At 36.8% G+C, this 17,121-nt stretch overlaps 1 protein-coding gene across 2 annotated transcripts in view; it reads left to right on the top strand.

Moving 5' to 3' along the window:
- LOC114478316 (palmitoyltransferase ZDHHC3-like) overlaps positions 1–15,369 on the top strand; it is a 30,652-nt gene extending 15,283 nt beyond the window's left edge. The window contains exons 6-7 of one of the 2 annotated variants that reach the window (XM_028471308.1): positions 2,140–2,270; positions 14,643–15,369. In XM_028471308.1, coding sequence (XP_028327109.1) covers positions 2,140–2,270; positions 14,643–14,891 — 380 coding nt within the window. In that variant the 3' untranslated portion in view covers positions 14,892–15,369. Of the gene's footprint in view, positions 1–2,139; positions 2,271–8,212; positions 9,464–14,642 lie in introns of those variants that run through there. The other variant, XM_028471309.1, reaches the window with a different exon arrangement.
- The last annotated feature ends 1,752 nt before the right edge of the window (positions 15,370–17,121 follow it).

The raw sequence follows: 17,121 nt of genomic DNA, 5'->3' as shown, positions 1-17,121 counted from the left end.
CACTAGCTACAACTTTCCTCGTGTTGGCCTGCTTTGAGAGGGGCGGGGTGGAGGGGAGGAGCTTCCATGTGCGTGAATTAAGTTAGTATTAATAATGTGTGTGCCAAGCATTATTCTTTGTAGATGTTCAAAATAGTGGATTTGTTTTATTTAGCAAATAAAACATGTAAAAAAAAAAAGATTTAAAAAAAAAAAAATATATATATATATATATATATATATTTTTTTTTTTATTCTTTTTCAATAATAGTTTTTTCTCGATTATGTTATTTTTGTAATCGTTGGGTATAATAATCGAAATTGTTATCGAATATCGATTAATTGAGCAGCCCTAAAAGAAGCCCTGGGTTTCTACCTGGCTCCGCCCACCGCTTCTCAAGAACACTTTTCTCTGAAACACATTTGTAACGTCACACACAACAGACGTGCTCACATCATTACAAATTATGTGCTGCTTTACTTTTTTTTTTTTTTTTGCAAACGGTAGTTTTCTTTATAACATTATGGATGCAGAGCATTTAGGGAAAGACACTGAGAGGTTGTTCTGCAAACCTATGGAGAATGTAAAAGGGGAAAATGTCAATTTAAAGGAATACACATACACGTTGTTTCATACTGTAATACAGCTCGATGTATGGACATCATCGTTTGAAATCTACTGTAGTGCGGCGAGTTCAGCCGGCTCTTTTAGAAGCATTAGGTCGGGCGCTCCAAGCTTAGTCATCTTTTTTATTACTTTTTTTGTATGTCAAGAAGACTCTGACGACTGCATTACATTAGAAATCATTATAAATGCGACATCAAGCGGCCGTCACTGTCTTTGTAGCCACTGTAACTGGGGCCAAAGACAGTGGAATACTCCATGAATACACCTTTTAAATTCTAACTATATTTTGAGTGAAATCCGTGAGTTGAGCATTTAAACCGTAAGTACAAGTGGGGTTGTCTATGATAAGAGCTGTAACCCTACAGTGATGAGCCCTCTCAGTGCAGCAGCCCTCTGCGGCTGCCCTGCCCCCTCAGACACATATTATTCACACTATTCCACGGTCATCATGTCACTGAAGTGATGAACCGACCAAAAAGCGTGACTAATCACGGGCGATTTAAAAGACTATAGTTGCTGAAGTGGCGTTCTTTGTGAACTCACCTTTAGAACAGGCTTATATCCCACAAAACCTGCCTATTTCATCCATCGGGGTGGTTGCCATGGTAGTTTGTGTTATCTTTACTCCATTGATGATGGCTTTTTATCACACGCGTGCACGTAAGTAACCCAAGGTTTACATTCTCAGGGTTGATTGACCCACTTCATACCAGCTGTAATGGAATCAGATACCTAGAGTTTCCCATCGTGGGGTATGTTGACCCGGATTTTATGGATAGACTCAGAGTTTGTTAACCCTCTTTTCTGGAATACACCCCTGAATCACACTGAGGCTAAATATCTCTGTTGATTCTCCACCTTTGAAAGTTCTAAAAAACATTTTAAGTGAGAAAGTGACCAATTAGATTATTAGCATGTGCTCATTTGATCCATAAAACTCATGGAAAACACATTTCATGCTGACTTTTCAGAGACCCTCCAGTGTGCTACTGACTAAACATCTGGTTAACTTCAAAACAAGAGCCTTATTTACAAAAGAGTTAAAAACTAAGACAAGAAGAGATGCTTTTATTTTGATAAGGGGATGTTTGTTTTTTAGCTTGAAGCTGGTCCCAGGACCATTTTACATTCCGCTCACAATGCATCATGGGACGGTTGAGTATGACTAGTGTGCCCACCGTGCACACTTAAAAAATGTCTTCTTACAGTATACATTCAGGTTTTCATACTATCTAATGTGGACACATTACATACTCATTTAGACTTTATTTTTTGACAAACCCTAACAAGGAATTACAGCTGTTTGGTAGTGCGTTTAATGTCATCAAATTTTGATTAGTTATGTCTCAGTTTGTCCGTCATTATGTGTAACTTCTCTAAAATGAACTTGGATAGTGAGAAACCTTTGTACTAAATTGATAGTGTTCCATGCATAGTGCTTGATTAGCCCTGGTTGGAGATTGTTAGCTTTGTTAGCATTGTTAGCACTTGTGCCCACACTCCCTCAAACATCTGTCCCTCCACCCCACCAGAGTGCAGTTCCTTCTCCCCTCCAGCGACAGTCATCCTCCTCATCCTCCTGTGCTTTGAGGGCCTCCTCTTTCTCATCTTCACCTCTGTGATGTTTGGCACCCAAGTCCACTCCATCTGTACTGACGAGACCGTAAGTAGCCCTTCAGTGGCCTTCCACTCCTAGACCTACTCCTCTTTTTTCTGAACTCCCTCCCTGCTGCAGCCGCTCTTTGCTTCTTTCAACCACGACGTCTCAGTTAAACTAATACAAGTTCAATGACATCTCATGTCGAACTACAACATGATGTAAGAACATTTTTGGCAGGGAGTATATGGTAGGGTAGGGTGACCATATTTTGAATTCCAAAAAAGTACCCGACGTTTTTTTGAATCTACCTTGTAACAGCAAAATAAAATATAATAAAAAGTTGTTATTGTTCATAAGGTTTAAAAACACATTTCTCTTTTCACAACAAAGACTTAAAAACACTCTGAAATCAATGGTGACTCAAGTCTATCACATTTATTATGCATTTTAACAATCTGTCCTTAAAATATCTCATATAAACCTTCTTAAAATCTCTCAATCATTGAAACAATATGAGAAACGACACCTCCTAGAAAGTAAAACTATAACAACAAACTCAAGGCTTACAGAACAGTAAATAATCATTATATATATACTTCAATAAATGACTTTTCCAATTAAATCCAACACTATTTGGACTCTTTTAATCTCTCTCTTTCTTGGACTTTACTCCTCTTTTTTTCCCTCGTGTGTGACGATTTTATCAAAACAAAGCGGCATCTTTAATGATTCCATCACGTTAGGGCTGGGCGATATACCAGTTTATACCGAATACCGGTATGTATTTTTGTTATGATATGAATTTTTAATATACTGCCGTAACGCTGTATTTGTTTACACAACTTTCAGAACGCTACGCTGCGCAACGTTTCAGACTGGATCCTTTTCAACGTTGCACTTCTAAATAGGAAGTTAAACAGTAGCGGTCTGGTGTTAGTTGTGGTGTAAATTATATGTGTAAATGAATAAGAAAGACACAATTGAAAGTAGGGATGTAACTATTAATCATAAGGCAGTTAAAAATTGATTCATGGGTATCACGGTTCACATCGATACTGTGAAAATTGAATCGCAGTACTTTTTTAAACAGCAGAGGGCGCTATATATTCATCCTTTTCTTGTCCAGAAGTGTTGACAGCGGGCGGAATCTGCTACTACTTTCTTTCTGGCCGCCTTCTATTCTTAAACATGTTCATAAATGATTCCTTACTAGGGATGTAACGATTAATCGTAAGGCAGTTAAAAATTGATTCATAGGTATCACGGTTGATATCGATTTTCTGAAAATTGAATTGCATTACTTTTTTTAAACAGCAGAGGGCGCTATATATATTTATCCTTCTCTTGTCCCAATGCTGAGGCGGCGGGTGGAATCTGCTACTACTTTATTTCTGGCCGCCTTCTACTCTTAACTATGTTCATAAATGATTCCTTACCCCATTCGCACCGAAAGAATATCTGTAATATTACGTGAATATCTGTATAAGTCACGTTTTTCTATTAGCTCTGTCTGCTAGCATAGCATCTCTTCTTCACTGCACAGAATATCTGCATGCCAACCGACCACTGGGTTACCAGCGCCCTCTGCTGGTTCAAACAAATATCTGACGTAAATACAGGGCAATGACTGTTTTTTTTTTTAAAAGTCCAATTGTTAAGGCACAAAATACATTTTCAGTTGCACTTTTAAAAAGAAAAAGAACTATTTTGCAGTTTTGCATTGTTTACTATAGAACCAGAATTTAAATTAATAGGCTTCTTCTTCATTTGTATTATTTATTTATTTATTTCATTCAAGATTTATTTTTAGTTTAATTGCATTGTTTTGAATAGTTTATCAAGGGATTCTTTTGACAATGAAAAATAAAAGGAAAATAGTACAGTATTTTAATATAAAGGAATATTTTTCAATCATCATTTGTCTACAGTCCCATTTTGTAAAATAAATTGAGAGAATCATATCAGGAGTTGAGTGAATCGTTACATCCCTAATTAAAAGCTCTGAAGCTGCATGTGAGCATGTGCCTGCGTGCGCATGCCTCTGCTACAGGAGAACAACACTCACGGACACAGAGGCACGGTTAGCTTAGCATGTCGGCAGTTTGGCAGTCATACACAAAAACAGAGCAACGGAAATAAGTCCTGGTGGAGCTGCAAACAAAACGCTACCTTAAGAAACCACCACATCACTGAGTGTGCAACATTTAAAGCTAGAAATCAAGGTAATGCTAAAGCTAAGCTAGCTCGGCAAAGAGCCATTGGGCTGCTGTTGTAAACTTGTATTACTACTAATGCGGAATTATTCTATAATATTCATTCATCATGACAGTAAAATAGACCATCATAAGTCAATCTACTGCAGTAATTTATCTCTCAACCAGTAGAAAATGCTGTGAACACCTAATTATGCATGAAAAAAATACCGTCATATACTGTCCAACCATTAGAATATTGAAAAATACAGTGATATGTGATATACATTTTTGGTGATACTGCTCAGTCCTACATCACGTCTGAGTAAAATTACTGTAATGACACCATATTGGCTTTAAAGAGCTACTATTTAACTTTCAGAAACTGGTGGAAACCCAGACACTTTGATTAATTTGTAAAATATCCCCAGACAAGACATGAAATGAGGACATGTCAGGGTAAGTCCGGATGTATGGTCACCCTAGTATATGGAAGCAATGCTCTTAGAATATCATACAGGAAGTTAGGCCCATAATCAGGAATGAGTGAGCACAGGAATAGTGCATGTTTAAGGTGACATGGTCATATGAGTTCTTTTTACTGACCTGGATGAATGTTATGCTCTAATGTACACTAATGGAAACGTACAACATCATTGTGACAATGTTTAACAACAGGTTGTGATGATGTAACTGTGCTCAGCGTCTTGATGGGTCCCCTGACCACAGTTTGAATCATAACTATAACATCAGCCTGGATGACATCACTTCATTATATACATTGTGCAGGTGTTTAATGCAACCACATCATGATGAATTGTGTTTTTACTCATGTGTTTTTTATTTTATTTAATCCTATGTCACAGAACACAGATTGTTTGATTGTTTTTTGAAGAGTTGGAGTTTCTTCTTCTACTCTGTTTTTATATAGTCAGCAATCAAAATGATTACTGTCACCAACATGAAATGAAGGTGGTCGCTCTGATTAACAATTCTGTTTGAAACTTCACAATTTCTCTAAAAACATGTAAACACTGCAGGTTAATGTCATCTTCTGTTTTACAGCATGATTTTTAAACAAGTTACACAATGTTCAAACTAACGTCAGTTTTAAACAAAGTCAAATTACACAAACGTTGCATATGAGACTTTCTTCACTGTATTAATATTGGAGGCAATCCGTGGCTAATACGTGTAAAAACTAAAGGTGTCCCCATCTGATAATGATATCCAATATCTGTCCATGAGCAAAAAAATAAAAAGAATATCATATTATCTCAGCCTGCATGTTAAATCTCTGATATAATATATATTGTTTTTATTGGATTTATTGAGTTTTTCAATGTATTTTTATAATTTATTTTATTCAATCAGTAGAATATAGTTCTGTTTACGGTTTAATGTCTGTAACCTATTGGTTGGCTGATGACTATTCACTGTTTAAGTAAAATCACTTAAAGCTGCAGTATGTAGACTTGTGACTGTGAGTCTTGTATAAAAACAACCATGCCCCCCCCCTCGCCCCCCTGTTCCTCACCGTTATCCTCGTGAACGCACACAACTGTGGAGTTCTTAGCTACTTGTTTCTCAATACAGATTAGTGACAAATGTCGGGACTTCATCTTGTGTTATTGGAGAGTTTTCTGATGTCATAGAGACTCTGTAGTTACTGTCCTGAACAACGGCTGCTGCTGCCGTGAGCTGAAGAAGTTTAACGTGACCTAAAGTTTCTAAAGCTTCAGAACTTTTCACCAAAAATAAACTAGTAAAACACTTTAAGTGTAAACTCTGAAGTTCTGCTGTCAGTCATTAAAGCACGATGGAGATAAACTGAGGGAGGGAGGGAGGGAGGGACCCCCAAACAGAAACACAGTGGAGCCCCGGTTTGTAGACGGACCCAGAGAGGAGTGACATCACTAATTTCTAATCACATGCAAATGTGTTTGTTAGCAAACAGTCTGTGATTCTAATAGATATTAATTAATAACAGGTTTTATTTGGTCTGTGTGTACGTCTGAAATCATGTTTAACACTGCACTCAGTGAGTTAGTGATTTGTATAACATTAATCAGACTTTTCTTAATTTGTAAGGATTCTTTCAAACAAGATATTTATTATTTTATTTTATGGACTTGATTTAAGTAAAAGGAATTATGTGATTGGTTTAAACTTCATTACCTCCACAACCTACAGGTTAGCTTCAGCTTTTTATAGTTACTTATTTACATTCTTTGTTTACTACTACAACTTTGTTCACGACAACCCACACTAAGTTTGTGATATTTAATTTATGATTTTATTGTGATTTCAATTATATTTTATGTGTTAAATATAACAACTACAGTATAAATACATGTTTTTATGTCATTGCTTTAATTCCTCTGTGTAAAACATGCTGTCACAGTACAACAGGGACACGTTCACAGGATGGATTTAAGCAGGTGCTTAAAAAGCAGTGCAAAATATGTGCTTTAAAACAGGAAAATAATTGACTAGTCGACTAATCGAAAAAAATAAAAGATTGATTAGTGACTACAAAAATAATCGTTAGTTGCGGCTCTTGTAGGGAGATTGCTTGGCGCGCAACTCTTTTTTTATGGAGGTCTAAACATTTTGGAAATGTATAAACCTCTGAAACAGTATTTCCTGTATTTTGAGATCCAAACTGTGTGACGTAAAGCTAAAGTTTCATTAATTTTATATTTTTCTATAGTTTTATTTAGTTTATTGTGTAGAACACTGTTTATATTGGACGGTGATTATGGGTTCAGTCCCAAACATGCTCAGCTTTTATACTCAAGTGCACCTGTAGCGCACCGCTGCATAGTAGTTTCCAGTGAAATCCTACATTTCCCACAATCCTTGGCTCTTCTGTGTAGTCCCGGGGACTCCTACAATCAACAATGCTGGTGAGAACCCTGCTCTGTTCTCTCCACCTTGAATAAGATTCTCTTTAATGAATCCCGTCTGTTCTCGCTCTCCCTCTGAAACCAGTATGTGGGGTGGATCCTGCTCAGTCACTGAAGTCCACGTGGACTCAAAGTGGACCTCCATGAGTCTGTTCCGTCAGAGTATGTTTGAGCCTATAAAACTGTTGCTTCTGTCTTCCTTTTTACGCTAGCCTTGCCATGTAACGCCGCGATGGGGACATCTCCTGCTGGAATGTCCGCCTTTGCACTTCACTACAGAGGGCGTGAACGCGCATCGCCTTTGTTGAGCAGCCAATAGTAACTCCCAAAACAGCTCATTGAGAAATCTGTCAAAAGATCTCTGATTGGCTAAAAAGTTACGTCATGCTCCTGGATTTCGAAAGCACAAATACAGAGCCAAGAGTAGGAGCAGAGGATCAGAGTCTTCTCAAAACATTTCCTATTATAATATAATAATATAATGAAAGGTTAATATAGATTTTTGACCAAATGATGCCAAAAAAAGTACATACTGCAGCTTTAATCGAGCCTTTTCTAATGTTCCACACTCAAAGAGAAGTGATAAAAGGCTGTAGGATTTATGCTGCTGTCAGATCAATATTGAGATGAGGACACCCTTAGTGATATTAGACAGAGAAGTAAAGGTGATGGTTCTCCATCTCTGCTGAGATGATCCAGCGTGCCAAACCAAACCAAACTCCTCTCCTTTTTTAAACTTCTTTTTGTCTGCAACTCGTGGTCAGGATACATTTCCCATTTCCTCAGAGAGAAGGTTTGAATGAGTACAACACCCTGAAGAACATGGACCATAAAAGCCTCTGAGATCACTCGGTGGGTCACCAAAAGCTCCGCCCACTGAAGTTTGGTTGTCTCTCGTTTCCAGGGCATAGAGCAGTTGAAAAAGGAAGAGAGAAGATGGGCTAAAAAAACTAAGTGGATGAACATGAGGGCAGTGTTTGGACACCCGTTCTCCTTTTTGTGGTTTAGTCCCTTCTCCACTCCTGACCAGGGGAAGGCTGAGACCTACCAGTATGTGGTGTGAGGGAACATGGACAGCTACTCCCGTACATTTGTGTTGCTCTCAGTTCTTGGAACCTAAATGTTGCCTTTGATGAGTCGAGTTGCAGAGGAAAATAATTGCATTCATTCTGTGATCCAACACTGTGATTGTGTGTGTGTGTGTGTGTGTGTGTGTGTGTGTGTGTGTGTGTGTGTGTGTGTGTGTGTGAGTGTGAGTGTGAGTTACTTCTCACACTAATGATGCTCCAGATCAAATACAAAAACTGCATTTGTTCACATAAATCAGGGTTGTCAAACTCATGTTAGTTCGGGGACCAAATATGGACCAGTTTGAGCTCAAGTGGGCCGCAGGTTTTAGGTGGAAAAAGGTCAAATTTAACATCAATCGTGCTGCAGTTTTTTATCATCAGTCCCTGCCAGAACTTCCCTTCAAAAATTCTTGATTTTTTAACCAATTTTTGTGCAATTTAGAGGAATTTTGTGGAATTGTTTGCAAGAAATTGCAAGATTTGTGGAAAAATTGGGAGTTCTTTCCACAATTTGTGCTTAAAAATGACTGCATTCAATATATATTCGATATAAAAAACTGCAAGCCCTTAAAAAAATTGCAGAGTTTCATTAAAGTGGTGAATTTGAGATATATTGGATTATTTGGTAATTTACACAATAATTTATGTTATCTCTGTCATTTTACTGTATTCTGCGGGCCAAATTGGATCCTCTAAAGGACCAGATTTAGCCCTCGGGCCTTGAGTTTGACACATGTGACATAAATCACTATGTGTTCTATCTGTAGGTTGACGGTCTGTTGTTTCAAAGTAATCACATTTCCAATCAATCACGTCTTGGATTTGGATCATTCATAAAATGTTTCTTTAAAATCAGAAAAAAATTAAATCACAGTAAATTGTAAAATCAAATCCTGGATTTAACCTGGAGTAAATACTATTAAAGTGAAAATTATTTTTCCCTACATAAAAGGAACCTTTCAAAACAATAAGCAATAGAAATAATAAATTCATGTTCATTATATTTATGGATATGGATCCCTTAAAGCAGAGGTGTCAAACTCATTTTAGTTCAGGGGCCAAATATGCAGCAGTTTTATCTGGAGTGGGCCACATGTTTTAGACTTTAACATTATTATGCTCTAGTTTTCAATATCAGTTCAATTCACTTGAAAAAAAAAAAAATTGTTAAAAAAAATTTGTAGAATTGTTTGTGAAAAAATGCAAGATTGTGGAAAAATTTAGTTCTTTCCACAATTTGCAATTAAAAATGGCGAATTTGAGATACACAGCTGGATTATTTGGTAATTTACACAATAATTCATGTTTTCTGTCATTTTTACCTTCTACTGCACTGAACTGGATGCTCTAAAGGGCCCAATTTGGCCCCTGGGCTTTGAGTTTGACACATGCATTAAAGGGCTGGGCTCCAGTGCTCCCAGATACAGTAATGTTTTCCCTGATAACTGCAGGCTGTCAAAAACAATGTTATTTTAAATCTTATTACAAATAATGTGTTGTAGTGAACCTATGTTGGCGTTTCATCTCATGTGGTCTGGGGTCATTTATTGTGCTGAGATAAAGAATGATGTCTAACAGAGGGAGGATAACTCTGTCCACGTGTATGTGTTTGCTATGCTATCATTGGTACACACAGCGTCTGAGACAAAGGAAGAGTCTGATCACGATCGTACAAGCCGAGGTTACGTGAAATAAAGTCTGATGACGTCAGGGATTCATTTGAAGTGTTTAAAAATAAAGCTGTGTGTGAGTTTAAAATGGTACGATAATTACTGACACAAACACACAAAAACCAACCTGAAATATTTCCTCACACAAGATAAAACTTTGAAAAACCATCTGAATGTTTTGGTCTCAGTGTTAAACAAACACATTGAGCCAATGGGACAACCCATGATGCTTTGGGGCAGTTCATGATGGCGGCCCACAGACTATAAAGCCTTTCTTTAAAAGAGAAAAGATTATAATATAAGACTGTACTTGTAACAGTGTATTTATTAGAAAATATATGCATATCAAAATGCATTATGCACTATATTCTTTTAATTACCTTTTAAAAATGGGACTAATTTACAGACTAGAGCCTGTGTTCCACCATCTTGAAATCAGGTGATTGATGATGTCATACGGCCCCACTGCTTGTAAACATCCAATTGGTTTCTCTTTTTAGTGACGCACTCAGCCTGATTTTTAGATCATTTAGCAGCTTTTTAATCATTTAGCAGCTAATTCACCCATCAATGGACGATCAAGTAAACACAGGAAGTATAATCCACATAAAGGTTTGCACCTCAGCATCGCAGCTCCATGCGCACGACCTGCAGTATTCCCCTTATATACTGCTAACATCCCACAATTCATAATTACATTCATACATCGAAGGGAATACAGTTTCAATGACACAACAGTGCTAACAAAATAATAATAAAATGATTTCATATCCTCTGTGATCAGGTTCTGCACAATAAATGACATTATAAAGGGTTTGGTTCACTCCTGCTTTACAGTTTTTGTCTTGTATCACAAACCAAGTTAAAAAGTAAAATCTTTTTTTTGCTTTGATGTGATGATGTGGGCGTGTCACACAGTACTGCACAGCTTCAGATTTTTAATGTCAAACCAAACACATTTTCTGCATTTCTGTGTAAAAGATGTCTGCTTCAGTACCAACATTAACACGAGTAGTAAGAACCTGAACAAAGCTCTAAAGTGCTTCATCCTCTGAATACGTGTTTGTAAAACCACCTTTTTTTTAACTAAAGTTTTTCTAACTATTCAAAAGAACTTTGATATGCAGGGAATAAATCCTTTTGCGCTGCTGAGAAGCGTTAGCGTGTTCTTGTGCATCGATGCCTATTGGACTTGTTTCTGATGATGTAACACAGACACTTTAAATCCCACCGTCTTCCTCTCCTGCATTTCCCTCCGTCTTTGTCTTTGACCTCTAACCTCTGCTGCCCGTTCTTTCCTCTGACTTGTCTGCACTGAAACCTTTTTATGTATGCATTTATTTGGCTGATAGCTCACTCTGCCAAACGTTTTCTGAAGCACACAGCCTTTTAGAACCTTACCAGAGGTAAGCTTGCCTAAAGTTGATGACGTTGGCTGCATGCAGGCTGCTGTCAGAGAGCCAGCCAGTGCCTCCACTGCTCTTCATCCCATTTATTTACATTTTATTTCTGTGTGTGATGATGATGATGATGATGCATGCACTTTTTCATGTTGCACGTCACTCATCAGGGTTGGTTTTTGTTTTGATTTTTTTATCTTGGGCACGTTTCTTTGACAACAGATCATTTTTTTGGTTATAAGACAAACCTGAGGCTGAGTCAGCAGTTTACTGCAGTCGTTAACAGTTACTATGTCTTGTAACGGCAACAAAGAAGAGTTTTTTGCTTCTTTAAACTCCTGTTTCTGTATTGTGATGATATGAACATAGAAACTGAGGGAAAACAAAGTACAGCTGTTAAAAGGAAGTTGTAAATGACGTTATTTTGATCAAACCAAACTATAGGGAATAGCTCTAGGGTCATCCCAAGTCATTTAATCACATTTTCAGGACATCCCACGCACTTCGTTCTCAAAATTTTGTGAAATGACGATTTGTAAACAACAAATGATAATAAGACACGAGGCAAGCTACAATAGATGCAGTTATGGGCCGATGAAAATAGTTTAATAAAAAAAAAAGTATTTTGAATTTCGAGAGACTCTTAAGAACCAACACATATATACTGTATATACGCTTCAGTCTCAAAAAAATTCAAAAATTACCAATTGTAATTATGAGACACAGAAGCAAGCTACATTATCTTCATATAAAAGATTTTCAAAATCAGTAAGTGATAAAATAACCCAAAGTTGGGATCCAAAATAAGTTACATAAAGAAAAAATGTTTATATCATAGGAAAGAGTAATCTTTATGCAATAGATTAAATCACAGATCAGATGTGTTCTAACATTCCCACATGAAGTTATGGGCCAATAAAAATTGTAAAAAAATAATAAAAATTTCTTCGAATTTTAGGAGACTATCACCCAAGAACCAATGCATACAGTATAAGTGACTAATCATTAGTGATGTGAACAGTCTATGTACATAGCTCAAAGCTGATCAAATTACAGTTGTTTACTGAAGGCCCAAACATGTTTCAGCCCAAAACCAACAAACTTTTTTCCAATTTTGAGGAGCTGGTGATTCCACCAGATATAATGTGTAGCAGATCTTTTTATATATTCTGAGAAAGTAGGTGGAGCTGTATTACTGTACCAAATTTCAGTTTCCTATGTGATGTAGTTCCTGACATATTGGAATCTGGAAATGGAAGAAAAGTAAGGCCACGTCTCATCCGATCAAACTAAAAATATACAGTGTGCCTGTTGAATATCATGAAACAATTGTTACATTTCTGAACTTTCTGAGGCTGATGCGAGGGCCATTTGTTGAAAAGACATGGAATGACGCTCTAGCTATTGCAGGTACAGTTACAGTCACCTTCTGGTGCTTAGAGGTGTGATTTGGAATCTAAATAGAGCAATTACATTCTACTGACATTGGCTACACAAACAATGATTTTATGTTAATTTGTTTATTCCCCCAAAAGTCTGAGGAAATAAAGTTGATTAGAGGAAGGAAAAGAGAGAAGCATCTAAGACACTGACTTACAGTAAGTAGGATACTTTATGGCAGGGCTGTCCTGATATCAACCAAAAGGCTTTAGAGGCTTTTCTAGTAAAATAAATGCATGAAATCAGAGGAGGAAAGACATGTTGGCAACACTTTATTTAAAGTTTTATACATAAGGCTGACATTATCTGTCATTAGCATGAATAAGGTGTCATGAAGAATGTCATTAAGTGTGGTTAGATAAATGATGACACCTTTGGAGCTATGTCGGCGTGTTTTGGGTTAGGTGGGGGGATCTAGTGGGGTTGGGTCTGTGGGACTGTTCAGTTTGGTATTAGGAGACAAGGCACGGGCCGTTGTATGTTACTCAGGTTTCTCTGTACCGTACACCGCTCATCAAGGAGATTGTGAAGGTGTATCAGTGTCAGGAGTGTTTGAGATGTGTCCAGAGACCAGAAGCAGGTAGACCATGTGCAGTCAGCCACAACTGAGCCTGCTTGGCTAACCCTGGAGATAGACTGTGTGCATTTAAGATGGGCATGGGATGTGGGTGTGTAGTGAATATTGAACAGGGTACAGAAGTACGTAATGTCAGCCTTATGTAGAAAACATCAGGTCAAGTGTTTTGCAATCTGTGATCCAGTGAACAGTGGGCTGACAGCTCTGTCTTATTGTGTCTGTCATGGTGGTCGTGTCAGTAGATGGTTTATCAGTGAGCGATGCGTTTAGCAGCTAGTTCAGCATTCCATCAGGAGAAGAGTGGGAGGGTAATACTTTATAATAACTATCCGTTATGAGTAGTTAATACTAGATCATTAATAAACTTTTAGTTAATCAGTTAAAAATTGCTTGTTAAATATTTGCTAACAGTTTTTACAATTGTCTTATAGATAACTTACAAGCTGTTAACAATTTATAAATGACATGTTAACTGTTCATGAATTATTACTACAGTGGGGAAAATAAGTGTTTGATACAATGCTGAAGTTTTCACACTTCCAAAGAAAGATTCCACAAAAACACATTGTATCATTTTCAAATAATTCATTTTCATTTTATTGCATAAAATAAGTATAAGATACAATAGAAAAAAGGAACTTAATATTTAGTACTGAAACCTTTAATAATTACAGATATCAGACGTTTCCTGTAGTTCTTGACCAACTTATCTATATAAATATATATATATATATATATATATATATATATATCTTTTATGTTAGTAAATGAGAAATAGTTGCAACTTTAAAATAACGTCTATAAAGTTTTAACTGATACTTAACAAGTCATAGTAGTAGTAGTAGTAGTAGTATTACTAATTTACAAGGTATAGTTATAAATCATCAACATACAGTTAACATGTCATTTATAAATTGCTATATATAAGGCACAGTTATGAATCCTTAACAAACTGTTTGCAAATTTTCACGAGCAATTTATAACACATTAACTAACAGTTTATTAATGATCTATTACCGACTTATAAGGACTAGTTATTATAAAGTGTCTGGTAGGGAAAGTGCCCAGATGTTGGTGTGTGGGTGCCATGCTTGGCTTCAGCTGTGGTTGCTGCATGCTCTCAGACCTCCTCTGCTCTGTGCTCACACCTAAAGCTGCACCCATGTGTCTCCTGCAGGGAATCGAGCGCCTGAAGGGGGAGACGGGTAAGTGGAAGAAGGTGCCATGCTGGGAAGCCATGCAGGTGGCGTTTGGGGGTCCCTTTTCCCTGTCCTGGTGCAGCCCGTTCACTGGGCTCAGCTGTAAGAAGAACCCTGAGGACCACGTCACCGTTCCACTGGGTAAGATCATCGAGGAGGACGTCATCGAGATCCCCCTGTCCGACCACAGCAATATGGAGGAGAGCTTCTTAAACACCACACATTGAGTCTGAGACTTTCTTCAGCAGCGAGCTCAACTTTAATCCAATGAAAACACTGATGTCAGGTGAGCAGACTCCGCCCTGTGAGTGCTGGAGAAGGTCTGAACTCACCTCGTGCCTTATCCATCCTAAACGTCTGCACTTGATTCACTTTATAGGATTCATCCTGCTTATGTTCATTTGCCATTTCCACCAATCAGAAGCTAGTACAGTTAATATTTACCCACCGTGAGCTGCTAATGGGTGCTTGGTATTATGGGACCAAAGGTGTTTACATTATTTTACCAAACTATGCTGTTAATTTTACATGAATAAATGGAAACATCCTGTTTCTACTCCTGCATTATTAACCATGTTTATATACTGTAACTGTTGGTCTGCATTCATGTCTATTATGTGTCATTTTTAACATATTTAGTGAGGATGAACTCTTCCTACACCGTTTGTCCGATTTTGACAAATAAACTATCAAAATGTTCCGAAATTGCCCGAGATTTATGCTTGTACTGTATCATTCTGAAACTTTTAAACTTTTTGAGTTATTCATTTTTTTGTGAAACTCCATTGATTTTTCAGCTCCGATCCCATGAGTGAACAGCTGGTTAAGCTAAAGGTGCTGCTTCACTTTTAACCTTAAAATCTATGCAACAAATTAAAAAGATACAAAAATGACTCACACAATGGCAACAAAAAACTAAAATTATACAAAAAATGCACAAAAATACAACAGAAAGATATAAAAAATACACAGACTCCAAAAAACATACATAACAAACACATTGATCAGGCTTATGTGCCATAGAAACCAGGGAAATCACACACATTATTTTATTTTGCACCCATAAATAAACCCTTTATAACACTACAGAGTAGGAGTATGTACACCTCTTTGTACATCCAACCTTCTAACACATACTCATTTGGCCATAATTGACAACTGTACTTATGCCCCCATTATATGAATACATACTTCTGACAGGCACTGTACTAGTTTTCTTAATTACAATTGTCATATTTGTAATTAATTACCAATTATGAAATTGCAAATATAACTGACCCCAACTCTGGTATCTGCTTTGTGTATTAAAGTGTGTGTAGATACCATACTAACGTACTACTTGCACTGTGACACCTAAATGAGTATGTAGTGCATTCATATTAGTTAGTATTAAATGATTGAGTAGGTGAGAAATACCCGGATGTATACTATATGGGGACGTTTAAGTATGCATGGTGGGCACACTAGTCATACTCAACTGTCACATGATGCATTGGGAGCGTAATGTAAAATGGTCCTGGGACTAGCTTCAAGCTAAAAATTAAACATTTTTCAAAATAAAAGCATCTCTTCTTGTCGTGTCACTTTTGTAAATAGGGCTCTTGTTTTGAAGTTAACTAGAAGTTTAGTAAGTATCACAATGGAGGGTTTCAGAAAATCTCCAAAATGTGGTCATGAAATGTGTGAGTTTTACAGATCGAATGACCCCATGTTGATATTCTATTTGGTCACACATAGTATATAGTCATCTTAAAGGTGTAAATCCTTGTTTTAATCAGAACTAAAATGGGTTGGAAGTGACCAAAAATGGTGGAAAAGGTGGTGAAATGGGATTTTAAAAACCACAGAAATTGGTTAAAAGTTGCAAATTAGAATGGCCAATAATGGACCGAAAAAAGGGTTCAAAGTGTCAATATTGACTTAAAAGCTGCTTATTAATGGTAAATAAGCGACATGACAAATATGGTTAAATTGGCATAAATATGGTGAAAAGAGATTTGATAATAATGGATCAACATATGTGACATTAGGTGTAAAAGTGGTGGAAAGGCTTTATAAGTGTTGAAAATGTATTTAAAGTGGAAAAACTGTACAGAAAAGGCATTAAAATTGAATGTCAGAAATGTAGCAAAAATACAAAAAAAGGAGCAAAAATATGGTAAGAAAAAGTGATGAAAGGTTGAGAAACCCTGGTGTACAGTACGTTAATGTGACATTTCTATCTCATACGAGGGCTACACAAATGTATGTGTGTATTAATATCTGCCAGGATTAAATTAACCTGATCTTCTGCAATATTCACATTTAAAATACTTTAAGCTTAATTTTGCACTGTAAACTGTACTCATATTGTTTGTTTAAAAGTAGTGTAATAAAAACACATATTTCCCTCATATGATAAATAATTGTGATTTTAATCGTGATTATGACATTGATCAAAAATAATCGTGATTATCA

Source organism: Gouania willdenowi, chromosome 16 (assembly GCF_900634775.1).
Source record: "Gouania willdenowi chromosome 16, fGouWil2.1, whole genome shotgun sequence".
In the NCBI taxonomy this organism is placed as follows: Eukaryota; Metazoa; Chordata; class Actinopteri; order Blenniiformes; family Gobiesocidae; genus Gouania; species Gouania willdenowi.
Note: the sequence above shows the minus strand (reverse complement) of the source record. Positions and strands in the feature narration are given on the sequence as shown.